Source organism: Macaca fascicularis, chromosome 11, assembly GCF_037993035.2.
Source record: "Macaca fascicularis isolate 582-1 chromosome 11, T2T-MFA8v1.1".
Taxonomy (NCBI): domain Eukaryota; kingdom Metazoa; phylum Chordata; class Mammalia; order Primates; family Cercopithecidae; genus Macaca; species Macaca fascicularis.
In genome coordinates, this window is record NC_088385.1 from 116,322,069 (window position 1) to 116,349,529 (window position 27,461).

General features: G+C 46.8%; 2 protein-coding genes across 20 annotated transcripts in view; one reads left to right on the top strand and one right to left on the bottom strand.

Moving 5' to 3' along the window:
- KCTD10 (potassium channel tetramerization domain containing 10) overlaps positions 1 to 20,696 on the bottom strand; it is a 28,910-nt gene extending 8,214 nt beyond the window's left edge. The window contains exons 1-5 of one of the 9 annotated variants that reach the window (XM_074007740.1): positions 20,656 to 20,696; positions 12,919 to 13,132; positions 4,087 to 4,256; positions 1,440 to 1,526; positions 1,078 to 1,130 (exon numbers count right to left, since the gene is read on the bottom strand). In XM_074007740.1, the coding sequence (XP_073863841.1) occupies positions 1,078 to 1,130; positions 1,440 to 1,526; positions 4,087 to 4,256; positions 12,919 to 13,132; positions 20,656 to 20,658 (527 nt within the window). In that variant the 5' untranslated portion in view covers positions 20,659 to 20,696. Of the gene's footprint in view, positions 1 to 1,077; positions 1,131 to 1,439; positions 1,530 to 4,086; positions 4,257 to 6,365; positions 6,604 to 12,918; positions 13,133 to 14,878; positions 14,898 to 20,562 lie in introns of those variants that run through there. The other 8 variants (XM_005572189.5, XM_065524779.2, XM_065524778.2 and 5 more) reach the window with 8 other exon arrangements.
- A 327-nt stretch (positions 20,697 to 21,023) lies between these two features.
- Positions 21,024 to 27,461, top strand: part of UBE3B (ubiquitin protein ligase E3B) — a 65,995-nt gene continuing 59,557 nt past the window's right edge. For 4 of the 11 annotated variants that reach the window (XR_012420595.1, XR_012420596.1, XM_045365888.3 and 1 more), the window contains exons 1-3: positions 21,024 to 21,159; positions 26,870 to 27,051; positions 27,199 to 27,319. Coding sequence is in view for 8 of the 11 variants with exons in the window: in XM_045365888.3 (XP_045221823.2) it covers positions 26,891 to 27,051; positions 27,199 to 27,319 (282 nt within the window). In the remaining 3 variants the exon portion in view is untranslated. Of the gene's footprint in view, positions 21,481 to 24,976; positions 25,083 to 26,869; positions 27,052 to 27,198; positions 27,320 to 27,461 lie in introns of all 11 variants that reach the window. The other 7 variants (XR_012420597.1, XM_045365891.3, XM_074007737.1 and 4 more) reach the window with 3 other exon arrangements.

Consider the following 27,461-nt stretch of genomic DNA (forward strand, 5'->3'; position numbering starts at 1 on the left):
CCCAAAAGACAGCCCTGGCCCCTAAGCCTGAGTGCTCCTAACCATCGTGCTTGAGTGACAGCCTCTGGGCAGAGGCACCAGGTGGAGGAGAGCGCCTCACCGAGCCCCGTGAGGAGCAGAATGGCACTGCCCAAGGGAGACTCTGTATCCCAGGTCTTTTTAAAGATCTTGAGTAACTTCATTAAATCCTCCTGGCATCCCTCAAGTTCCCGAGTTAGAGCCATATGTTTTCAAGGGCCAAATGGCATTCTAGAAACCTGCATATATTGCTGGTGGGAATGTAAAATGGTGAAGCCACTTTAGAAAACAGTTTGGCAGGTCCTCGAATGATTAAACCTAGAGTTACCACATGACCCAGCAATTCTGCTCCTAGAGAAATGAAAAACATGTCCACACGAAGACTGCATGAATGTTCATAACAGTATTAAAACAATAGCCAAAAAGTGCAAACAACCCAGATGTCCATCAACTGATGAATGGGTAAAGAAAATGTGGTCCACACTGTGGAATATTATCCTGCCATAAAAAGAATGAAGTATTGATTCATGCTACAACATGGATAAACCCTGAAAACCTCTTAGGTAATCTCACTATGATGAGTGAAGGAATCTGGTCATAAAACGCTACATATTATGCAATTCCATTCATATAAAAATGTCCAGAACAGGCAAATTCATTAAGACAGAAAACAGATTAGTGGTTACCTAGGGCTGTGGGGTTGGGGAGGCAATGGCTGAGGGAAAATGGGGAGTGACTGCTAATGAATAGAGGGTTTCTTTTCAGGCAGTGAAAAAGTTCTAAAATTAGATAGTGGTGATGGCCTCACAACGTGTGAATATACTAAAAACCACATATTGTGAATATAATAAAAACTGTGCACTCTAGAAAGATGACTTTTATATGTGTGAATTAGAGCTCAGAGTTATACCCCTGTATCCATCTGTCTACTTGTCTGTCCAGGCAGAGAGGTACAGAGGGGTCATCCTCATCTGAAGGTACAAAGAGGAGCTGGGTCTGGCTGGTGTGAGTGGAGGTTTTCCTAGTAAATGGAGCTGTCTTTCCCAGCTGACGCCTTACCTGGTATATGAGTATTTGTTGTTACTTCTGTTGTAGAGCAACTTCACGGCCGGCTGTGGGTTGTTTTAAAAGAAGAAGACGAAGAATTATTTGGCAGGCAGGTGCAATGAACTACTGGCTTCCCATAGGGCTGGGGCCCTGTGCTGAAGCAGAAGAGGCAGACAAGCATAGCTTGCTGGCTGGAGAGGGGGACCGCATGACCCAATAGCAGAGGACAAAAGATGACCTGTAGCTTCCCATTGTGAACCCATTCTCAGGCCTCACTCAGGCAATTACACATGTTTTTATTTCAAAAGTTATTCAGAAGAACCTCCATCATTTCTGGTAGCAAAAGAAATTCCACAAGGGTGCCTCCAACATACCTTATTTGAAGTCGCTATAAGTTTTTGTTCTTCCTTGGATGAGGTGATCACAGGGACCTTGCAGAAAGGCTCATAAGTATCTTTGTTCTGCTGGAACAAAACATGCTTTCAGCCTAGGAGGCCTGCCTAGCACTGCATTTTTAAAGCTGACCTGCTGGACAGACAGGCTCTGGCAAGGGGAGATGGGGCAGTCATGGCTGGGAAGAGAGGAGGATTCTTACCACCAGTGAACTAGATGAGGGAGACAGGGAGTTCGATTTCCCAGTAAGTCTGCTCTTTGGCTATGACCATTATAGGCCAGGATGCTGAGTAAGTATTAACAATGACGACCATTTTCCACAGCCCAGGAAGCCACTCAAAAATAAACCCTCGTCGTAGCAGCTGAAACGTGATTTAATCAAAAGCTCCTAAAACCCCACTACGATGGCTACAGAGGAATAAAAAAAAGTATAAACCCATAAGGGGAAAAAGAATGGGAGAAGTGAGGTCAGCAGACCAGGAAAAAAAAAAAAAGTCAAAAACTTGAGGCTGGAAAGGTCACAGGTGAGCGTTAACCAAGGAGAGGGGGAAAGCTGAAACCAGTGGGCGGAAGCACTGGGAAGATCCCCAAATCCATCTCTGTCCCCACGCAGGCAGAAGAAAGGGCAACTTTCCTGCAGTGGTTTGCACAGTAGAGGACAGGGCTGAGCTGCGATTCTGAAAACGGGGGGAGAAGTGAACATCACACTAAGTGACCAGCAACCCCAGCTCCTTCCCCTTCCAGATCCCCAAAGGCAGCCGGCCAGGCCTAGACCCATCAGCAGGAGGACAGTAGAGGACTGCTCTTCAGGAACACCATCTGTCCCCCAAAATGGCTTACAGATTCTGATAGCTGGGGGTCCCACTGAAAAAGTCTGCCTTATCACCACAATGCAGCCCAGTGGACAAGGACCATACATGCACAAACAAGCTTTCAGAGTCTCATTCTTTCAACAGACAGCCAAGCATCATCAGATTACATGTGAAAAGCCTCCTAAACATGAGAGCAAAACCAAAACAAAGAGAGGAAAAGAGGAGGAGTCAGATAATGAAGGGAGAAGAAAGAAAACAAATAGTATCATCGGACAGATGAGAGCAGATACGGCCTCAAGACCAGCACGCTGTGGAAAGCAGGGCATTCGGAGAGCAAGAAAAGGCTCTTAGAAGTTAGAAAGACGATAGCAGAAATGAAAATTTTGATAGACAGGTTGAAAATATAAAGGTGAAAAAATAAAACTTCTGAGCAAGTAGAACAAAAGGATAAAGCCAGAGACACTAAGAGGAAAGAATTAGGAGGTCAGTCCTGGAGGTCTAACCTCAGACTAATAGAAACGAGACCCAGGGGCATGTCTCCAAGACAAAGATGAAACAGAACCTCTGATGTGTCTGAACACACCAGTATGAGACCGCTGAGAACATGGCGCTGAAGTAGGAACATATATTTAGAAAATCAAGCGAACAAAACAATGAGGCAATCCCTAACTCTGGCAAACTTAGTTACAGAAGAAAGAAAATAATCATTGTACACTCTGTGGCTTAACTGTCAGCCATATTTATGCGTCATGATGTAAACTCTGAATTTAGCCAGAACTGTGATGAAATGTACCAGGAGAATGGGAGAAGGAAGAGTATGCCTAAGCTTGGTGGGGGTGGAGGTAGGGGCAGTACGTGAGTTAAATTTTAGTTTTCTATAGTCATGCCAGTAGATAATGTCAAAAACTGAGAATTCAATAAAGAGCAGCACAGGCGAATTATGTGGAAACATAAATGTGAACAGAAAAAACTGCTGAAAGAATTCACAGAGGTTACTGCAGGGGTGAAGGAGAGTAGGAGGGGGTATGGTGGTGTTTTTGATGTTAACCTTGCAGCACTATTTGACTTCTTGAAAGATGCATGTGCATCACTTTTAACAACGTAGTAACAATAAAAAAGTAAATGCTGCAACATTCAGTTAGATCTACAGTGAGTTCAGACTCTCAGAGTAGAGGTGGTGTGCAGCGTTAAAGGTACTGGTCCGGTGCGGGGCCAGACACAGACATGTGGTGTTGGGGAGGCCCAAACAAGGGCCTCATGCACACAGACCAGATTCCTATGACAACCCAGACAACCCAAAGGGACGCTTCTGATGCTCTGCCACATTGTAACTTTGTTTGAAATAAAGGGGTGTTGGCTATGTCTAGAAGCATCTTGGTTTTGTGGGATTTTACTGTCACCAGACCTTACCCCAATGGTCCTGCTCTGTCCAGCTAAGGAGTGAGGGGTGTCTGTCTGTAGAGATTATGCTGAGCTCCCAACAATGACTTTTGGGACTAGAGTAACCCTAAGATTGGTCCTGAACACTGACCAAGTTTTACACAGCGGGGTTCGCTGCTGAAGGGTTGAGATGTACACATGAGAAGATCTAACAGCATGGGGGCTGCAAGGACTGAGACAGTAGGTGGCCTGCTGTTCCAGGGAGGCCTCCCAGGGGTCACTCTGACTGAAGGAATCGGGCTCCAGGGCAAACTCATTAACTCTCACAACATCTCAGTCAGACAGAAACCGCCCCCAATTTGCAGAGAGGGAAAATGAGGAAGGCAGGTAGGCTTGGTGCCTCTCCGCCCATATGGGAAGAAAGGGTGATGCCTACTTGTAGGGCCGCCTGGCACTCTTCCACCAGGCCTTGGACCAGGTAGTACTTGGCTTCTGCTAGCAGCTCCTCGATCTCCCGGCGGCTCTCGGGTAAAGGCACCGCCCCGTCTCGAAGGTAGTTGAGTATCGTACCGAAGTGCTTCCCACAGCGGTCAATGAGGATCCAGCCTGCAGGGGGAGGAGGCAGGGGCTGGTTACATGGGCCCTCCTCTCGTGGGAGGCCCTGAGCTGAACTGGGGTGTCTCTCAGCTCCCTCTGCCTCCCAGCGGAGAGTGGGACTGCCTGGAGAGCGGCAGCCTCACCTGCCCACCTGTCCAGTAAGGGCTGAGGAGGCCCCCACAGCCTCCAGGCCCTGCTGACACGGCCACAACCCCAGGTAACCCTGATCTGAGGCTCTGTTGTACATCCCGACTCTTAAGGCCCAAAATTATACTTCTGAAGTACCCTCAAATATCCCTTAGACAAGGACATCCAAGAGGGGCTCGTGTACCACACCTGGGTAAAACAGGTCCAAATGGCCGCATCCCAAGGACAGAATAAAGACTTCTGGGGTAAAAAATAGCTACTTCCTCTTTCTACAAAGCTTCCCTCAAACTGTCACGTAACAGAGCCATTTCTAAGAATGCACAAGCCTCACCCTTGCAGACTGTGACCTTTGGCTCCCAAGGCTGAGCCCCAGATACTGACCAGCACCAACACAGGAAGTCCTATTCCACAACTTCCTGCAACAAGCACTTAGTGGCTACTGAATGACCAAGACAGACCCCACCCTCAAGCAGCTCGGTCAACACGGGGAGACAGAACCAGCTTTTATTGGATATGGAAAAAGGTCCCAACTGCTGACCAAATCCAGGCACTGTGAAACATTCTTGGGGGTGGGGGCCAGGAAAACTCCCTATTCTGCTGCTCAATGTCCTTTCTAATCTTGTCACTGAGCCGACATTCCTCCACTAGAGATCCTAAGGGTTTTCAGAACCCCTCTACTGAAATGCAGTGTCTCTGGGAGTAGTATTTGGAGAAGACAGGACTGGAGCCTAGGAGGAGGAAGTACCAAAAAGGGAGGCAGGAATGGAGAAAAGACCAAGTATCTCCCAACAGCAAATGTGAGCCTCTAAAAAGAAGCCAGACTGATGAGAGGGTGAAGTCGAGGCCTTCTGACAAGCAGGGCGACCTCAGGCGAGGGGTGTCCCCATGGCTCCTGCCCTGCATTACAGGTGGAAAATGCCTGTGCCGTGAGGAGGCTTCAGTAGGAATCGGTCACTTTATGCTCCCACCTTCCTCCCCACTTTGGGAGAAGGGCCAGCATTTCCACTCCTAACAACACTGTGCCCTGCTCCACATCCTCCTCAGATTGGGCCCTACTGATTCTGGGCCTTGGATCAGTGGCAGAGGCCAGCAAAAGTTGACAGCAGCAAACGCATTTTTTTCACCATCCAAAGTCATAAGTCGGCCCGATTTCCCCTACCACTTAACTTGGCAAGTCCAGTCCCTGCCAAGTGCCCTCTCATGGTTTTAGGGCACAGTTTGGTATTCTTTGCATCATTTGCCAGGAAAGTTGATAATAGGGCCGTTTCCAGGTTCCCCTGATGAAACAGCTCAGCCTAAAGTTCCTGGGCCTTTTCTTAAAGGAACGGTCTCAGCCCCCCAGCGGCTTCCACTTCCTACTTCCACACTGTTCCAATTTCCTGAGTAGGTGGGAAGAATACCCCAACTTGGGGGAAATGCAATACAAATGTGTAGCCCTGAGTTAACTCCTGGTTTCAGGGAAGAAAGAGGCCTTCCCAGGCATAGTAAATCACATCACCCTGATAATGACTTCCAAATGTGATCCCACCCCACTTCTTTCTACATCTGAGACAACAAAATACGGAATTAGTATCTTATGCAACCCAGATGCCTCCGGGGCCAGTAAGCAGCATACATGACTGCAGCTGGGCGGGGCTGAGGCTGGGGCTGACAGGACAGCATTTGCCCTGCCCCCAAGAGGGGCAGGCTCTTCCCACTCCAGCCAAGAGTGGCCAGGCAGGAATGTGGGCCCAAGAGCTGTGAGCTCTGATGTTCTATGCAATGCCAGAAACGCAGATTTTTCTGTGAATTCCGATTTTTAAAGGATGGTAACTAATTAAAACAAAACAAAACTGTCATCAACCCACCATGAGGCAAACAAAACACATCTGCAGGTGAACTGGGCCTGCAGTCTACCAGCTTGAGGCCTCTGTGCTGCCTACACCAAGTACGTTTCTCTCAGAAGGCTGACAAGCCGAAAGACTGTATTACCTTTCCACCAGTTCTTTTTTGAGGGGAGCTCATTCCCTTGCATTTTCCACGAATAAAACAGAGGCTCAGAGAGGTTCAGCGCCATTCCCAAGCAGAGGCGGCAGGACTAGACCACAAAGAAAAAGTAAGGCACTCATAGGAAAACTCCTTTCACCAGAATTGAAAAGATAAATAGAATTCAACTCAGCTGCGCAGCGGAGGAAGCTTCCACGCTCTGCCTTTGATGCCTGTAGAACTCAGCTGCTTGGAAGACCCAGGGCCCTGAAATCAATTATCCAAGTGACAGCCCAGAGTTCCCATAAACGAACAGGCAGACCGTGACACTGGGCTCCGGCTCAAGAATGCCGTCAGGAAATGCTTGTGGCGAAGGAATCATACTTTGGACAAATAAGGGCAAGGGAGCCAGGCACACTCTCCAGGAGGTTTCAATCAGCATTTTGACTTTAAGATACTGTGGTTGCTTTCAAAGCAGGAAGTGATCCCTTTGAAAGTCAGCTCAAATGCCTAGCATGTAGAAAGGCAAATGAAAGTCAAGCAGCTCCTCGCATGTGGGGGGTCTCTCTCCTGCTGCCACGGGGCATGAGGGCTATTTAGGAAGGCTGGCCAACTCAGGGCAGCCTGTCATCCCGCGACCCATTAGGCAAGGCTGGAGAGCAGAACTGACCGGGACCACACTGGGCGGCACTGGACTTGGGCTCCAGGACGTCCTCAGCACAGCACAGCAGTTCAGTGTTGGAAACCCAGCTCTGATACCTTCTTGCTGGATGACACTGGTGCTTCATTTTACCTCTGTCTAGCAGTTTTCTCTTCTACAAACAATCTCACAGGGTTGAGATAAAAATATGATGAAAGAACATACAGAAGGCACACAGCACAATGCTGGGTCTACCAACAGCACTCAAAAGCAGCTATGGGTCTTTGACAATCTCATCTCTCATCATTATGGCTGGAAGCAGAGCAGCAGCGTCCAGAGGCAGCAAGTTCCAGCCCCCAGGACGGAGTTGGTGTTGCTTTCAGTGACCCAAAGGAAGTGAAGGCTGCTCTGGGGGTCAGGGGGATTTGGCCACTAGGCTCCCCTCCTCCCCGCCCCGCGAGCATACGATGTGCTTCCTCTCTCCCTGGATGTCTGGCCTCTCCTTTCCCTTCCCCCACCACCTCCAGAGAACCTTCACTGACCTCTTCACCATCCTAAGGTATTTATACTCTATACTTTTGTGCTTTGCAAACACCCCTGATCATAAATGCCACCCAAGGTACTTGTGAAAAATTCAGATTCTAGGAACCTGCCTCATACCTGATCAGAATCCCTAGGGCAGCATCTCCAACCTGAGCACTCTGACATTTTGGATCAGATAATTCTTAGTTGTGAGAGGCCGCCCCGTACATTGTAGGGTATTTAGTTGCATCCCTGGCCTCTACTCACTCGATGCCAGGAGGACCACCATCCCCAAGATGGGACAACCAAAACTGTCTCTGGACATTTGCTAAACGTCCCAAAAAATCACCCACTGGGTGGGCATCACTGAGGCAGATCAAGGACCTAAGTGTAAAAAAGCAATTTAAACTTTGAGGTATCAAAAAGCCCCATTAAAAAAGCTCAGACAAGTCAGACTGGGAGAAGATATCTGCAGCAGACCCCAAAGAAATAGGATCCAGAATATGAACTTCTACAAAGTAATAAGAAAAGAAAAACACAAATGTGTAAACAAGACGCAATCAAGCAGTTAAAAGATTAAACTCAAAAGACCAATAAGCATCAAAACATGCTCAATGTACCAGACATTAGGAAATACTGAATAAAACAAGGTACCATATCATACTCACCAGATTTGCAATAATTAAAAGGTTGGACAGTGCCAAGGGTTGGCAAAACCAGACTTCTGCAGGGAGTAGAAGTTGCCATAACCACTCCAGAAGGGACTCCTGCAGTATCTAAGGGAGTAGAAGGTGCTGTCCCAATTCCCCTCCCGGGAATAAACTCTAGGGCTGAGCTCCCAACAGTGGGTAAGATCTTAAAGCCACAGCCCGAGATGGCTGGGTGGGGTCTAGGGAGTCCAGAGCCCCGCATCTGCCAAAGTGAAAATATGATCGTCTACATGTGCCATGATGTGGCAAAAGCTGAGCAGCGTCACACAGAGCAACTCCCATGCTCGGGGAAAGTGTTCAAGGATGTTCACATTCCTAGCAGTGAACACCGCAAACCCTCTACATGATCATCAACAGAATATGGCTCCGGCAGCGGCTGTATGCTTCTAGAATGGACACTCTACCACCAGGAAATGTGTGAACGAGAGCTATTTAGTTGTGGATTGATCTCACAAGCATAATGCTACATAAGCAAAAGCAAAACAGATACAAACTGTACAGCACCATTGACATCACGTTTAAAAGCACACCAATAGCGCCTTGTTTAGGGACACGCACAGCTATAGTAAGAGTAATACCTGGGAAGATCGACACCTGTGGTTCTCAACGCTGGTTGCACACTAGAATCACCCAGACAGCTCTTCAACGTCCTACTGCCCAGGCCACACCCTGGCTGGGACTCAGGCACCAGTACTGACCTCCTCAGGTGACTCACTCTGTAGCCAAGCTTGAGATACACCTAGTGACCCCACATGCTTACCTTTGGAAGGGAGAGGGACAAACAGAGAAGGTACAGAGGGGCCCCACAGGTACAGGTCATACTTTATGCCTGGACTGAGCCTGGTGGCACAGATGAGTTTGTTGTATTATTCACAACTTAAAAGCTCCGAGGTACTTCGGAATTTTACAAAAGAGCATCGTCATGGAAGGCAGAAGGGCTGGAGATCTCAGGGAAGCCCTCAGGAACTGCAGTTTTCCCATGGATCAGACTGATTTCTAGGGGAGGTGCAATCACAAAATGAATGACTCTTCAATCTAGGCTACACACTCATTCCAAAATACATTAGCAAGACATCAGAAAACATACAACGGGGGGAAGTATCGTGCCAAGCAACAGGGATGAAATAAACACTACAGGCAAATGCTGAACGGATGCATTGTGAAAGGCACTACCTAAATCTGTGAACCAATGGCGACGCTGACAACGAGTCAGGTGAAAATTCTAGCACTGTGGGAACTGAACCTTTCCGGGAAGAGTCTGGGAAGGGCGTGCTCACTGCCGCAGTGTCCTCGTCTTCTCAGAAAAGCCATCCCATGGGGGTAGTGTGGAACTGCAGCATGCTCATCCCTGAAGGACAAGGCAGGCAGCCTCTCCTGACAGGCTGCTAAGACCTGCTTCTCTGTAGCCCCTCAGCAACACTCATCCCCCCAACATTTACTCTCAGAACAAAAGCCATCATTGACAGTTCCCATTTACTGAGTTCTCCCAACATCTCAGGCCCTGTGGCAAGTGCTTTCTCATGTCCTCACTCAATCCCCAACTCTGCAAAGCATTTTCATTCACAACTGGGGAAGGAGGAAAGAGCTTCAGAGAAAAAGCCACTTGTCCAATGTCATAGGACCAGTAAATGGCAAATAGGCCAAAATTAGCACAACATGTAGACAGGGCTCCATAAATGTTGAGTGTGACTGTGACATGCAGCAGAGCCAGGACTTAACCCAGGCCTGGCTAACATCAACACCCAAGTTCTTCTTGGTTTAGGAGTTACCTGCACACAGTACAAAACTCAAACAGGTAGAAGGGTCCGGAGCAAAAAGGAGACTATTTCCCCCATGCTGGATGCCAGGTCCCCTCTCCTGAAGCAATCACTTTCTTGCGCAACATGACACATCCCCTGTTCAGAACCTTCAAAGTCCTTGTCCTTTAACCAGCAAGCTGTACTTCAGGCTTCACTGCCTGGCTGAGCTGCACTTGGCATTTCTGCCTATTTGTAGCAAACTTCATTGCAGCTGACAGGCTTCCAGCCTGTAGGCCAGGATGGAGCTGCAAGATGCAGGGAGTCTATCCCAATTTGTAGACCCAAGGGTGCATTTGAGGCAACCTGCAGGCCATGGGTCAGGCTGTGCATTGCTGTCTCCAAGGACCAACAGGATCGCTCTGCCAGGCACAGACAACGGCTAGAAGGCCAGATACCCAGCCTACTATCCCAGGCCTTCACGAGGGCTCCCACCAGAGGGCTTTAGCACAAAGCCAGCAGTTAAATCGTAAGGATGCCACACTCAAACGATCTGGCCTGGGACCAGGCCCACATCTAGCCATGCACAGCAGGCAGTAAGAGCCAGCAAGTCCTGGGTTCAGCAGCTTCACCTTTTCTAGTCCCACCAGCTTTTGAAAAAGCATTTCACCTCTGAGATGGGGACTCCTCACTTGGAATGGTAACAACAGTATCCACCCCTGGAATGGTTATGGTGAGGATTAAATGAAACAATACCCACTGGCCACATGTGGTGGCTCAGGCTGTAACCCCAACACTTTGGGAGGCTGAGGTAGGAGGATAGCTTAAGCCCAGGAGTTCAAGGCCAGCCTGGACAACATAATGAGGCCCTATCTCCACAAAAAATTCTAAAAAATTAGCTGGGTTTGGTGGTGCATGCCTGTAGTCCCAGTTACACAGGAGGCTGAGGTGGGAGGATTGCTTGAGCCCAGGAGATGGAGGCTGCAGTGAGCTATGATGGCACTACTGCACTTCAGCCTGGGTGACAGAGCAAGACCCTGTCTCAAAAAAAAAAAAAAAAAAAAGAATGCCCCATAAAGTGCCATACCATGAGCTTCCATAATCATATGAAGCAGGGGCTGAGCTCCAGTGACATGAAACAAGCCACAGTTTGCAGCGTCAAAAATGACACTGTGTCCCCCGAGAACCTGGGTTTTCCAGGCAGCACCAGGCGAAAAACATCTCATAGCAGGCACTGAGAAGGTGAGCAGTCCTGCCAGTACCACTCGCATGTTCTGTCCAGTCGGGGACAGGCAGACTGAGGAGTCTGTTTCTTTTTTGATATGGCATCAGGCCACCAAGGCGAGGCCTTTTGAGGAGAAGAGGCGTCCACTCAGCTTTCGAGGCAACTCAGCAGCCTTTCCTGAGCCCCTCCAGAGACTGGGTAGGGTACAAGAAAAACCACAACAATCCTGGTTCTCAGAAAACGCCTGCTTCCTCCAGCAGCTGGGGTGCTATTGTCTTGATTTCCACAGATACTCTGGGGCCATGTGGGGTGTGGCACAGCAAAGGGGATCCTCCCACTCATAAAAAGCTAAATGTGAGATGGCAGCTCTGGGGCTCCAACCTCAGTTCACTGCTGCCTGAACAGAAACCAGAGTTCACGGGAAGCAGAACCTCCAGCCCCACACCCTGGTCTTCCCCAGGACACAGAGAGAAATGCCCTCACCAGTGGGCAGCCCAAGCTTCGGCTCTCTTAGGATTGGAGAATGAACTGGGGGACACCAGGCTTGGGTCCCCTAGTCCCACCCACTTATGTGAAAACTCACTCACCCTCCCAAGTCAATGTCCCTGGAAAGGTGGGGCAGCAGCATAGAAGGCCAGTCTCAGAAACAGGAAAGCGGGGTCAAGGTCAAGCCAGGCTGTACCCTGGCCTGGCCTTAAGCAATCTCAGGCCAAGGAATGAAGGATGGAGCTATTTTTAAACCTCATGTGACCTGCCGGTAAACCCAGCCAGGTAATAAGGATGGAGCCCCGTTGCCAGGGGCTCTTTGATGGTTCCAGGTGGGTAGGAAGTAGTTATGAAAGACCCCTCTAAATGATTCATTGCCTTTTTCTTTTTTTTGAGATGGAGTCTTGCTCTGTTGCCCAGGCTGGAGTGCAGTGGTGTGACCTCAGCTCACTGAAAGCTCCGCCTCCTGGGTTCACACCATTCTCCTGCCTCAGCCTCCCAAGTAGCTGGGACTACAGGTGTCCGCCCCCACGCCTGGCTAATTCTTTTATTTTTAGTAAAGACGGAGTTTCAGCATGTTAGCCAGGATGGTCTTGATCTCCTGACCTCGTGATCTGCCCACCTCGGCCTCCCAAAGTTCTAGGATTACAGGTGTGAGCCACCATGCCCAGCCGATTCTTTGCCTTTTACTAACACGACTTTCCACAAGAAAAACGTGTGCGCGTGTATCTATTTATGTATATATATACACATACACATATACACACAGGCATTGACTATATATGGATGAACACTTACTATGTGCCAATGGCCCCATGGGGCAGGTACTGTCATGCCCATTTCACCAGAGGAAGAAAACGAGACCAAAAGGTTCTGCCACTTGGCTAGGATCACCAGATACGAACTGGGGAGCTGGGGCTCAAACCCAGGTCGGTGAGTCTTTGTCAAGACCCCATCTTGGGAGGACAAGGGTCCTGGGAAGACACCTCTCTCCCCCAGGCTTGAGTTTCACTCTGAAGTCACAGAAGCATGGCAGAGACAAGCAAGCTAAGACCGGGGTGAGGAAGTGACTTTCTCTAAGTAACACAGCAAATCAACAACGAAGTCAAGATGGTGGGAGTCCCTGACCAGCTGCCTCCTATACATCTTCAGGTCTCAACTTAAATGTCACTTCCTCAGGGAAGCTCTCCTGGACCACATAACGCATGGCCAGGGGCAGGCACGTGGCAGGTGAGCTTACCTTCGCTGTCGGTGAGCACTTCCATGCGCCCGCTGAACATGGCCTTCAGCATGGTGTCCTGCTTGGTCAGTGTCTGCATGGTGGTATAGTAGAGGGCTCCACCCACGTTCAGCTTCACGTATTTGGAGCTGGGACTCGTGCCCTTGAAGGAAGTGGTGCGGGTAGCAGCCGCTGGCACCGCTGAGCTCACCACACTTTCTCCTGACATCTCTTCCTGCCAGTAGAGAGGACACAGGGTCATGACATCAGGCCTGGTTGACTGCTTTCAGCCTGTGGATTCAATCTGGCCTCCAGATGTGTTTTGCTTGGGCCACGCATACACAGCATTTAAAAGTTTGCTTCCAATGTGGACAACTAAGGAGCGCTCACAGAAAAATCTGGACTTCTGGCTTCTCTTAAAATCAGAGGCCAACTGGGCTAGCAGGGGAACAACTGGTGGGAGCTGGGGTATTGGATGCCCCCTAAAGAGGGCCATGAATCCCCTAGTTTGTCCCAAAACCCACCCAGATAGCCTCATACACTGACCTTGCCTGCCGACCCTACAGGCATAAGTGTGCCGCTAACTCTTATGTTATAAGTACCTCCTTTCTGCCTAGCACCTGTATACATGAACACCCTGGCTGCACCCTAAAGCAGCCTAAAGCACTGCCCAGGTCTCTTTACATTTCCTTATTGCCATGTATCACCGAATAGCTAAGTGTCATCTTTCAGCTGCATCACAGATAAAATAAGCTTTTATGAAGTTGAATGGGATTCCAGCTCACACTCCTATCACTTCCTGTGGGGAGAAGGTGTTTCTGAGGACTAAACAACAGACATGGAAACTTTTGGAACCCAGTTATTGCACAATTAGACTTCCTAGACTAGTGCGGCCCAAAAGAGCAAGATCCCACTACAATCTCCCTGAGAGCATGGCACATCTCAAAGAAATGGATACAGTGGCTGATTTACGCAGGCCTGGAAAATGAGACTGGTATCCGGCACATGTGAACTCAGAGAAAACATGTCTGAAATGAACAGGTAAAATTGTAGAGCTGGAGATGTGCAAGGGTGGGCAGAATCTTTGATGAATCTGGGGTAGGCCCCCACGGCTGGCCTGACCATTCCCACTGAACATCAACAGTTTCTCACAGCACATCACCATCAGACAAGGCCACTCTGTGACCTTGCGACAAGACAAAAACAGGACCATTCAATCATGTCTGAACATAGACAAAAACAGAAACATTATCCAACAAAATACAAAAATGACCAAAGATCCCCTATCCTGGCTAATACGAGTTACAGCCACTGCTTTACCAATGAGAGGTTTAGCCTCTTTCCATTCTTCCTGCTTTCAAGTCAGGAATCACTGAGACTCAATCACAGAATTAGCCCTGCTTCCCAGCAGCATCCAACACAGAGCAAAGCCCCACTTCTCTGAACTCTCTCTCTCAAATCACCCAACACAAGCCCAGACCTTCTCTGAGATGTCCCACAGTTCTCCCCCAATGCAACAAGGAAATAAACCCAGCTTTGCTTGACCACAGGTATGCTCCTCGTGGTTATTGGCTGCAGGGCACTGACAGCACATAACTTTTTTGAACTATTCCCTGAAACTGAAAAAGAATTGTCTAGCTTTTCCAGATTATATGAATGGGTACTACGATTATAACTGGTAAAACACAAGCATTATTTTTGTAAACGGGATGGGGAGTAAAGGGTGGCAGCCTGCAACAGCAGAGGCAATGCAACAGTCACAGACGATATTCAATTCAAGGTTATCCAACTCTTCTGGCCAACTCTCCCCACCTCCATGGCACCCAACAGTGGCCTGGATATCACCTGCCAGGTCAGGGCCTTGCAGAGTGAAACAGAAAGAACAGCCTCCTGGAAAGAAACGTTTTCTCAAGAAACAGTTCCTTTTTCATCAAGAAAAGTCACAAGAAAGTACGTTTGCAAAAGCTCAGGCTTAGCTCACCTGGGGTCTTGCTGCCCGATGCCACACACAAAAGCGGTCCAGAGGAAGCAGTCACCCTCCCTTGTAGCTGTCCTCTGAAATCAGTCCCCAGAGACCTCACACTAACAGTTATGACCAGCTGCCTCCCTCAGAAACATCCTTTGTCCATGGGATGACAGGAGTAGCTTATGGAAATAGTTTCCAAGAACTGTGAAGACCTCAAAAGGGGGGGGAAAAAAGGCTTATGGTCATGGGTGAGGGTATGTGTTAAGGAAATTTACCCCAAAATGCAAATGATCTAGCATTTTGGAAGCTGCCTATCATGAAACAGACAAAAAAGTACATAAAGTATACTTCATGTAAAGTCAAAGTACAGTAAATATATGATACGAAGGATTTTTTTCTAATGCCATACTTGTATAGGACACTTATCATGAATGGAGTGTGTAGGCCTGAAAATTGCTCTGGGTGAGCAAACAGTGAGTGAATGTGAAGGCCTAGGACATTACTGCACACTACTGTAGCTTTATCAACACTGCACAGGGAGGCCACACTACATTTATTTAATTTTTTTTTTCTTTTGATAATAAGTTAACCTTTGCCTACTATAACTTTTTACTTCAAAAACTTTTTAATTTTTTTTAACTTTTGGATCCTTTTGTAATAACACAGCTTAAAACACATATTTGTACAGCTTTACAAAAATACTTTATATACTTACTCTATACTTTTTTTTTTTAATTTTTAAACTTTTTTGTTCAAAACTACAAAATACACACATATGAGCCTAGCCTACACAGGGTCAGGATTGTCAGTATCACTATCCTCCACATCCTGTCTCACTAGAAGGTCTTCAGGGACAGTGACAGGCATGGAACTGTCATCTCCCATAACAATCCCTTCTTCTGGAATACCTCTAGAAGCACCTGCCTGAGGCTGTTTTACAGTTTTCACTTAAAAAAAAAAAAAAGCAAGTAGAAGGAGTATAGGAGTATATTCTAAAATAACCATTAATAGTAAATACATTAACCAGTGATACATCAAGTTTACTACTATTATCAACTATTATGTACTGTACATAATTTTATGTGCTAGACTTTTATACAACTGGCAGCAAAGTAATTCTGTCTACACCAGCATCACCACAAACACATAATATGTTGTGCTACAACTGAAATGACAGCTAAAGTTATACATTATATAATTATATATAGTTATAGTTATATATAATTTCTATCACTAGGTTATAGAAATTTTCCAGTTCCATTTAATCTTAAGGGATTGTTATATATGCAGTCTGTCACTAACCAAACTGTCATTATGTGGTGCATGACTGTACCTTTTTTGGCTTTCCAATACCTTTTTAAAGATAATTTGCACATAATAAAGTATATTTTAAGTGTACAGTTCGATGTGTTTTGGTCGATACTTGCACCTGTATAGCCCCCACGCCAATCAAGCTGTCTTGGAACATTTTCATGGCTCCAGAAAGCCCCTGGATGTCCCTTGACCACTTAATTTCTACCACCACATGCCTTTTACAAATCCAAACAATGCTGGAAGACAGCTAAGTTATTTCCATTTTGTGGATTTGGATGCCACAGCCCCGACAGGGTCAGTCACTCTCAAGCTAGGAGTTGAGTCAGTGATGGGGCCAGTGAAGGACATGGGCAAGTGGTGGCTGGCCCAGAGCCCATCACACCTAGTAGATTGAGAGCTATGATATATAAGCTGAGAAAGGTCAGCCTCACCTCCCGTCTTTAAAAAGTACAAAAAGCCCTGAAAATAGTTGTGAGGTAAAGTGTGGCGAAGGGTTTGGAGTCAGACCTGCGTGTAAGGCCCCAGCCCTGCCACTTAGTAGCTGTGTCCAGGGCCAACAGCCTCACCTCCCTCACAGGGCTCCCTGGCTCTGAGTAAACACTCGGATAGGAAACACTCAAATTATGGTAATTTGAGAATGCTCCCGAAGTCTCAAACTATCTTCTCCTCTTTGGAAACCGCATCCAGCTCTAATGGCAGACGGCATGACTAAAAGATAAAGGCAGGAGCCATCCTGATCTAGAATGAGGCTCCAGATTAGACAACAAAAGCTCTGAACCTTTCCAGAGCCCACCCCCTCCAAAGGTCAGTCAGCCTAATAGGAGGCAAGGCCCTTGGGGGAAAAGTTTTGGCAGCATTCATGTCCTTGAGCCCAAGTTACAGTGAACTGAGGACAGGAGGCAGTGAACCAGAAACCCCCACAGCAAATCTCTCTAGGGAGGACTCTCCCCGCTGTTGCTACTGGAATCCTGCTTTTTTTTGGGGGGGAGGGGCGGAGTTTTGCTCTTGTTGCCCAGGCTAGAGTGCAATGGTACGATCTCTGCTCACCGCAACCTCTGCCTCCCAGGTTCAAGCCATTCTCCCGCGTCAGCCTCCCAAGTAGCTGGGATTATAGGCATGCGCCACCACGCCTAGCTAATTTTGTATTTTTAGTAGAGATGGGGTTTCACCATGTTGGTCAGGCTGATCTTGAACTCCTGACCTCAGGTGATCCTCCTGCCTCGGCCTCTCAAAGTGCTGGGATTATAGGCATGAGCCACCGCGCCCGGCTAACTTTTTCTATTTTTAGTAGAGATGGGAATTCTCCATGTTGGTCAGTCTGGTCTCGACCTCCTGACCTCAAGTGATCCACCTGCCTCAGCCTCCCAAAGTGCTGGGATTACAGGCATAAGCCACCGCACCTGGCCAGTATCCTGCTTTTTGACTTGTTTCAAAGGTTTGATTTCATTACTAATGAAGTTGGGGAGGTGAGGCAGGAGACAGCAAAATTGGTTACGTTAAACAGAGAGGCAATGAATAATTGAGATACTGGCTACGGATCTGATTCAATCAGAAGTTTATTCCAGTTAAATGGTCAGTCTCCCTTCTCTCCATCACCCCTGAATATAATATTGCTGATTCTAAATAGTGGCTCTCCAGTTGGTGATAATCAAAATCACACAGGAGCTCAAAACTCCTGACACCTAGGTCCTACCAAGAAAATTCTCATGTAATTGGTCTGGGATGTGTAGGCGACAGAATTTTTAAAACTCCCCCACGAGATTTTAAAGCCCACCAAGATTACAGCCCACTGTTTTAAAAAGCACTGTACCCCTTATTTAAGCTACCATTAATTCCATGGTCTTGGCCCAGTGAATTCCTGACCTGACACATAAAAACAAACCAAAACACCATAAACCAAAGCCAGCCCCCACTTCACAGCTTCAGAGCCACAGGCAAGAAGCAATTGTATGCATGCATGAAAATACAAAAATCAGCTGAAGGGGGAAAATCGACTGGAAAGGAGGCTCAGGCAAGTACAGTAGGAAAAAAGGCACCAAATCCCTGACCCCACGTTTTCTATACGCTTCTTTGTGCTTTGTTCTTGTGCACGTGTGTGTGTTAAGGAAAACTGGATAGTCTTGGCACGCCTGGATTGCAACCCAGTTCCACCATTTCCTTTGTGAAATTCAAGCAATTTAACCCAAGTTTCAGTTTCCTAACTTGTAAAATGGAGTGTTAAAGTCATAATCTTCAAAACCCTCAGAGAATGAATGTTAAAGTATTTGGCACCTAGTCCTTTGTGTAGTTTCCTTTGGGCCTCTAAAACTGTGGGACCAGTGGTTCCCAACCCTGGCTACTAGAATCACCTGGGTGTACTTAAAAAACATGATGCTAGGCCAGGCACAGTGGCTCACGCTTATAATCCCAGCACTTTGGGAGGCCAAGGCAGGAGGATTGCTTCAGCCCAGGAATTCGAGACCAGCCTGAGCAACATAAGACCTAATCTCTACACACACACACACACACACACACACACACACATAATTAACCGGCCATGGTGGCACACACCTGTAGTCCCAGCAACTCGAGAGACTGCGGTGGGAGGATTGCTTGAGGCAGGGAGGGTGAGGCTTTAGTGAGCCAAGATCAATCACACCAGTGCACTCTCCAGTCTGGGCAACAGAGCAAGACCCTGTCTCAAAAAACCAAAAACGAACTCACACACACCGGTGCTTGCCTGGGCTACACCCCAGATCAATTAATCAGTATCTTAGAGATGCGGAGGGGTGGCTGATCAGTCACTAGTGTTTAAAAAGCTCTTTGGGGGATTCTGATATGGGACCAGGGCTCACTGCCATCTAGCTAAGGTGTTTAACCAGCTTTATCTAAGAATTGCCAGGGATGTGAGGCAAAGCATCACCTCAGGGGATTCCTACAGCAAAGAAGTTTAAGAAACACTGTATTGAGGCTAGTTATAAAATCTTCTCAAACTGAGGGCATTTCTACAACTCAGAAAAGTCTGCTGTTACATTTCAACTAAACTAAGTCACATCAGTCACATAACTGCAGCATTTTACATCCAAAATTTGCTTATAAGACAGCTACCGCCAATTTCAACTGTCCCACTGAATGGCTTTCTCTTCCTGTTTAATACACAAATTATTGGCCTATTTCTCTCAATGGTCTAGTGAGAAAGACGTTTATCGTCAACCCCACTTTTTAGGGGAGAAAACTAGGAATCACACCTATAAGAGCCCTCTGACTCCCAACTCCTATGCCCCCTTTCATTACACAGTCCAAATCAAGAAATCATTAGTCTAATCCCTTTTCAAGGCTTGTTAAAACAGATAGATGGGCTCCACCCCAAGAATGTCTGATTCAGTAGTCTGTGATAGCGCTTGAAAATTCAGCCATTTTGAATAAGTTACCAGGTGTTGCTACTGGTGGGACCAGAGTTTGAGAACCATTGGTTTATGCTGCCTTCTTCCACTCCGCTGGTCATTATTTTGCACAAAATGGAACAGACAAGTCAAAGTCAGATACAGGATAACTGATTTTTCTTCAGCAGCGTCACTGGGACTGATTTTCCCTAAAGACTGCACTTTCCAGGGACGTGACAAACAAGCAAGCAAGAAGAAAGAAGATCTGGGCCAATCTTTGGTCATCTCTACCCAGGGACAATGAGCTATTCAGGGAACAGACCCTAGAGGATCCCAAGGAGACACACCCCACAGCTGAGAGACAGATCTTGAGACATCCTCCGGCTCCTTAGGCGTGGTCACCTCTGGCCTCAACGGAAGTTACAGATAGGTACCCAGACGCCAGCTGAGGCACTGGACTTCGTGGCGCAGGTATCCTGACCTCAGGCCCCTGGCATCTCTCCCCAGAATTCCAAGCACTGAACAGCACATCCGCCTGCTGGGCTCCCTCGATTTCTTTCCCCCACTCGCCCGTGTGTTCAGACGCACCTGGGAGCCCCTTCCCCACTTCCTGGAAACCCAGCGACTCCAGCTACAACCTCCAAAACCCCAAACGCTCCGCCCCCAGGAATTCTACCTCACCTTCTCATAACCTGCCCATTCTCCTTCATAATCCTCCAAATCCTCATTTTCCACCCCAAATGTCCGTTTTCAATTAACATCTCTTTGTTCTCCTCGCAATCCCCAACTCCCATCTCCAACCAGCGTTCAGGACTCACTCGGAGACACCCCTTCCTTACGCACACACGTTATCTACTCCCCAAGCCCAAATGTGCTTCCCGGATTCCAAACCGCCAGGGATCCCCCCCACCAACTCCACCACCACCCCTAATTCTCCACCCAAAGCCCTTCCCCCACCCCCGGCCTTTCCCCCAACCAATCCCCCAAATGCCTCTCCACTATCGCAACTGCCCCTCATCGCACCCCCTCCTCTCGGTCCCTTCTTCTTATACTCTGCTGCTGCCCAGCTCCCTCGGCCGCCTTCAGCCCCCAGTCGGTGGGCACCGCCCTCCCTACCATGAAAAGTCGGAGGACGCAGGAGTCTCCAAACCCGGACTGTGAGAGGCAGGAAACACCCAGCTCACGCCAGCCGGGGCGGAGGCGGGGCCGGGGCGGTAACTTCCGTTGTCCGCACCCCACTTCCGCCCCGCAGAGAGCAACGTCTTAAACGGTCCGTTGTGCGCCTAGGGGGCAGTTTTCTTTCCAACGTCCCTGGCTGGAATGGGTGCCAGCTTCTCTTGGCTGGGTAAGGCGTTTATCCCGCCACCGCTATTTCAGCTGCCAGAGGGGAGGACAAGGTGTGGGGAAGTTTTCCATCCCGGACGAAGAAGCTCTGCGGAACTGTCATTTTCCGGAACTGGATGCTTGCTTCCTGGCGGAGTTCTGAAAGCAAACACCCCGGGGCAAAATGGCGGTTGTGCCTCGGCTGCTACCCCGGGTCTGGCAGAACTAGGGTGTTTTGGGCTGAGACAGTGGCAGCTGCGGCCCCGACCCGAGTGCGGGGACCTCCAGCGAATAAAGGTCGGCCTGCGGGTAGCGAGTGACAACTGGGTCGTCAGTTCTCCGAGTGGTGGGGCGGGGGACTTTGAGAGAGGTGGCTGTAGGGCCGAGTCCCTGACTGGTCAGGTCGGAGGAACAAGTGCTGGAATCTGGCTTGTGTGCTCCAGGGGCTCTCTCCGCGGCCCTTTCCACCTCTTTTCACTTTTGGGACGATAGGCGTTTATAAACGGACTAATGCTGGGTGATTTGTTCCTGTGGTTGTTGATGCCGAGGAAAGACGCCGGGACCCAGGACTCACCTAAACTGGAGTTCGAATACTGTTCGCTCGCTGTGTGACCTTGGGTGAGTTCCCTCACCTCTCTGAGCCTCAGTTTCCTTCTGTGTAAATGGAGTAATTAGCAGGTTTCACAGAAGGTGTGAAATATGTTTTAGTACTGTGCCTGACACCTAGTTCTGAATATAGAAAAATTTGGTCGTAATTTGAGTCCAGCTTAGCCCCACAGGCAACCTTGCATTCTCGGCTTCTCTTTGCTTTGCCATTCTGTGAATGGGGGAGCCCTAGATCTTGTTTATTTTACCTAGTAATAATTGCTTTGGATATACATGGATTCAGATTCAAAAGCATCCACCTAGATAGTCGGCAGCTTTCAATAAATAATAGCTGTTAGTATGAATAGTCTCTTTAAGTCCTGTTTTCTATTCTTTAAATAAAAATTAGATTATTGAGGCTGGCCACGGTGGCTCACGCCTGTAATCCTAGCACTTTGGGAGGCCGAGGCGGGCGGATCACCTGTAGTCAGAAGTTCAAGACCAGCGTGGCCAACATGGTGAAGCCCTATCTCTACTAAAAATACAAAAATTAGCCGGGCGTGGTGGCAGGCGCCTGTAATCCGAGCTACTTGGGAGGCTGAAGCAGGAGAATCACTTGAACCTGGGAGGCGGAGGTTGCAGTGAGCCGAGTTCGCGCAGCTGCACTCCAGCCTGGGCAACAAAGTGAGACTCCGTCTCACAAAAACAAAAGATTATCGAGACCTGATAGAACGTTGAAAAGACAAGTCGGTTAAATATCTGTACAGTGTCTGATACACTGTCTACCCAGAACAAATGGTGGTGGTCATTAAACCTGGTGGCCCAGCTTTTCCTACTGTACAGGGAAAATACTCTTGGCTCAGTCAGCAGTTGGTATTTATGGTGCTTCAGCTTTGGAAATATAGAGGTAAGACAAGAGTCTGAATCCTGTCTCTTAGTTATTACAGTCTTGACTCTGCCACATGCTAATGGTCTAAACTGGACTAGAGGAGATCATGAGTGATCTTCTCATAGGATTCCTGTCCTTATTAGATGAGATCACTTATAAAGGACTTGACACATAATGGGTACTCATTTACTTTTTTAAATGATCTTGGTTGTCACCAACCTCTTACTTTCTCATCTTTCTACCTATATGATTCTTGTTTCCTTAACTGGATTGCAAGCTTCTTAAGGACAATACAGTAAAGCTCACTTACATGCTACATGCTTTCAGATATCCCTTATTAATATTTTGCCATTTAATCCTAATCACAATGTTGTGATGACTAAGTTGAGGTACAAGAAGGGTAAATGTTGCATTTAATCCTTTTAGCAACCCTAGGACATAGACACTGTTATCACCTTCGATTTACACATAAGGAAACTGAGGCCTAGAGAGGATAAGTAACTTGGCTAAATGTCAGATAGAATGAGTACTGAAAAGAACCAAGGCCTACTTTATCTGATACAAGCCTTTTTCTGCTGCGCACAGGCTTTTCTTTGATTCTCCATGGCATTTAGCAAAATAAGTACTTAATAAACACTTGATTGTGTGTTTTATTAATTGATGAACTATAGTATACACTGTGCAGGTGGAGAAGGTGTATAGGAAAGGATGAGAAAAACTGTAAAGTGTAGGCTATTATATGGTATAAACAGAAATCAACCAATAACATTGAAGGGATGATAATCTCAAGGAAGGGGATAAGAGTAATTTTGTATCCTGGGAGGCCCCCTGGGAGAAGTGAAAGTTTTAAGATTGTCTTACAGTACTTAGGCACAGTTTGCATGCAACTTTGTTTTTCTTTTAGGAAGAGGCTCCCTCTTCCCTTGCTAATTCGATGTACCCTCTGCCATTGAGGCACTGTCTGCATGTCATGGAGGGAGCATATCATTGTACTCATGGCTTAGGCCCTGCTCTTTTGCAGTCCTGAGGAGCTTGAATCTGTTAGTCTAAACGGCAGGGCCAGGAGTTCATAACCCAAGGGACAGGACTGGTGAATCTTAGTGCATTTAAGATAGGAAAAAAGTTAATGGGTGAGAAATGTCTGGAGCCTCTGGTGAAGGGTTTTTTTTTTTTTTTTAAATCCTTGTGTCTGTAAAAAAAAATACACCAGTTAGACTTATTGACTATACACTCTACACTGTGTGCTCAAGTACCTCCATAGGTACTTGATACACATCATCACATTTAGTCCTCATTATCAACCTCTAAGCCAATTAATAGATGAAGATGGAAAGACTCAGGGCCAAGTGCGGTGGCTCACACCTGTAATCCTAACGTTTTGGGAGGCCAAGGCAGGAGGATCTCGAGTCCAGGAGTTTGAGACCACCAGCCTGGGCAACATAGTGAGACCCCACCTCTACAAAAAATTTAAAAACTAGCTAGATGTGGTGGTGTGCACCTGTGGTCCCAGCTACTTGAGAAGCTGAGGTGGGAGAATCGCTTGAGCCTGGGAGGTAGAAGCTGCAGTGAACCATGATTGCACCACTGCACTCCAGCTTGGATGATGGAGCGAGACCCTGCCTTGAAAAAAAAAAAAAAAAAAACTTAGACATTCTCCCTATAGTTATGTGGCAGAGCTAGGGACTGGCTCCAACTCCGTGTGACTCCCAAAGCCCGTGTGCCCCTCACTATGCAGTGCTGCTTTACCATGTGCATTCTGTGGAAAATTCAGAAAATACAGATCAATTAAGGAAAATTTCCCACAATTTCAGTACCTCAGAACAGCCACTGGTAACATGTTGGTATAGTTCATGCTAGTTTTGTATCTCTGTGTGTGTGTGTGTGTGTGTGTGCGCGCATTTTTCTTTAGGTAATTGGGATCTTATTGGTCCACAGGCAGCCCTTTATTCACTTCTAAGGCATAAACATTTTTCCGTATCATTAAAAATGTCAAACATGCTGATGCATGAGAATGGTGTGAACCCGGAAGGTGGAGCTTACAGTGAGCCGAGATCGTACCACTGCACTCCTGCCTGGGCGACAGAGCCAGACCCCATCTCAAAAAAAAAAAAAAAAAAAAAAAAAGTCACACATGACTGGATGCAATGGCTCACACCTGTAATCCCAGCCGAGATTGGGTGTGGTGGCAGGCACCTGTAATCCCAGCTACTTGGGAGGCTGAGGCAGGAGAATCGCTTGAACCTGGGAGCAGAGGTTGTAGTGAGCCGAAATCATGCCACTGCTCTCCAGCCTCAGCGACAGAGTGAGACTGCCTCAAAAAAAAAAAAAAAAAAAAAAAAAAAGTCAAATATGATTTTCAATAGCTCTTTAACATTCCATGACTTCTAAGTTATGTTGCTTCTCATCACAGCTTTAATTCAACAACTTTGGGATTTATTTTCAACATATTCCCTTTAAACTGTGAGGATTGAAGAGATACAGTGTAACATTTAGTTGAGACACTAAATAAAGAGGACCCAGTGGTATTTTTAAAAAACCGTTGGCATTGTAGTTACTACTTTTACTCAGGAAGATGTATGATGCCACACCTATAAAATTTAACCCTAAGTTTGGATTTTTTTTTTTTTCTGCTTCTGCCAGAAAAAATAACAAGCTTTTCTGAAGTGAGAAGCTGTTCTCAGCCACGAGTCCCGTGCAAGATCACTAATGATTACCTGGCATTTCTGCGACACAGGCAGGTCCTCAGGTGAGATCTCCAGACTTTACTGCTGGGGCAGGAAGAATGAATGATTCAGAAGATGGCTACCTTTTCTCTCCAAGCCTTTTACAGGTTGATGCAAAAGTAATTACAACTTAGTGTTTTTTTTCAAAAAAGTTAAAAACCACAATTACTTTTGCACCAACCTAATACCTTCCCTCCTGTAGTCAGGTGGGCTCTGTTAGTTTGTTTCAAGGATTACTGATGATGTTTGACAGATGCGAATCACTGTTAAGAAGGGGTCACAGAGGTCCCTTGATACGTTCATGTGGCGGGAGGCTAGCACCAACTTTTTTTGGTTATAAAAGGGTATTATTTTATTGTCCTTATTAATACTAATAATAGAGCACACTTATTAAATGCCTTTCAGTAATATGTAATTCATCTAATACCTCTGGGAGATAATACTATTATGTCCAATGTTTGTTTTAATAATTTTTAAATTTCTTTGTATAGATGTAGGGGGTACAGGTTTCTTATATGCATATATTGTGCAGTGGTGGAGTCTGGGCTTTTAGTGCACCCATCATCCGAATGGTGAACATTGTACCAATAGATAATTGTTCAACCCTTACCCCCATCCCATCTCCCACCTTTTGGAGTCTCCATTGTCTTATTCCACTGTTTGTCTATGTGGGCCCATTGTTTCACTCCCACTTCTAAGTGAGGTCATGCAGTATTTGCCTTTACGTTTCAGAGTTATTTCACTTAGGATAAATGGCCCCTAGTTCCATCCATCTTTTTACTCTGGGTGGTATTTTCATGTGGGTGCTACTTTGAGTAAAGTAGCCTGGTAGAGAGATTGTTTTCTGGAAGTCTGGCTTTCTGAATAATTCATTTCAGTGTTTTTAACTGGGCTGATAGTGCGTTTTGTATAGAATGTCAAAGTCATCAAGCATCTAAAAAGATCATCTCAGTATGGGAGCCTCCGTGGGTCAGTGCTGTGTGCTTTACGCTGCTAGCAAAAGCTGTCCCTTTGGGAAAAAACAGTTACTGGTGATTTAGATAAAAACTTAGTATATAATTTAGAGCTTCTCTTCAGAAAAGCATCTGTTAGTGGACAGGACCAGTTCTGCAGTAAAGTCTTTACTGGTCCTTGGCAGGATGGTAACTGTAAGGACAATGCAATAGGCTGGACATAAAACCAAATATATTAAATGTCATGGACTGTCTTGCATTCTGAAATGCGTACCTTTTGCTTTGTTAATGTTAAAATGGGCCTTTCTTTATTGGGTGCTGTCACAAAGTAGGCACCAGTAAATATTTATTTAGTGAATGGATGAATACGATAATGATGACAGCAAATAATCATGTTTGATTTTTCCCTCGAGTCCTTACTTGGCAAAGTAAAAGCTGACTTCTCAGTTTTGGTTTCCCAAATACTGTGGACTATTCCAGAAAATTCAGATATCTGGGAATCTTTGACCTACAGGATACCTGGTTTGAATTAGAGCTTTATGGGTGGGATTGATTCATTTTTTGTTCATTCGTAAAGCTGGACCTGCCCTTATCCTATGCCAGGTGCTGTTCTCTTTTCCTTAAGAATGAGATTATTTAATACAGGATGTAGCATCCCTGGTCTTGGTGAATTGCATGAAAGAGCCTGTGGGAGGTTTGGACTTGCGCCGGAGAGCTGTTAGTACTTTGGAGGGTGTTGACAGGTCCTGAGTATCTCTGCTGCCCAGGTCCCTGCCCACCCTCTGCTCTTGAGCCTCTTTCTGTGTGTGTTTTCCAGACAACAATCTACAACACCTACTTCCCCATTTTCCTTGCAGGGTTTGTGCAAGTTTGCAAACATGTTCACCCTGTCTCAGACCTCGAGAGCATGGTTCATCGATAGAGCCCGTCAGGCACGAGAAGAAAGGCTTGTGCAGAAGGAGCGGGAGCGGGCAGCTGTCGTGATCCAGGCCCACGTCCGGAGTTTTCTCTGTCGGAGTCGACTGCAGAGAGATATCAGGTAAGGGCTAGGATCTCCCTAGCACATGCTTCTCTGGCTCCCAATGAATGGCAGATACATGAGGTTTTTCTTAAGAGTGCTTGAAAAGCCTTCCAGGTGCTACAAGCTCTTAATTTAGAATGTCTTTTTTTGCCCTTTCCTTTCTAGGAGAGAGATTGATGACTTTTTTAAAGCAGATGACCCTGGGTCCACTAAAAGAAGTGCACTTTGTGTTTTTAAGATTGCCAGGAAACTGCTATTCGTATTCAGAATCAAAGAGGATAACGAGGTAAAACGATAATACCAAACATGTATAGTACTTCCATATGTCAGATCTTTTATAATTATTAATAGTAACTCAGTTTGCTCTTATAGCAGCTTTATGAAGTAGTTACTATCACCCCCACATCCTGTCCCTTTTGTTTTCTTGG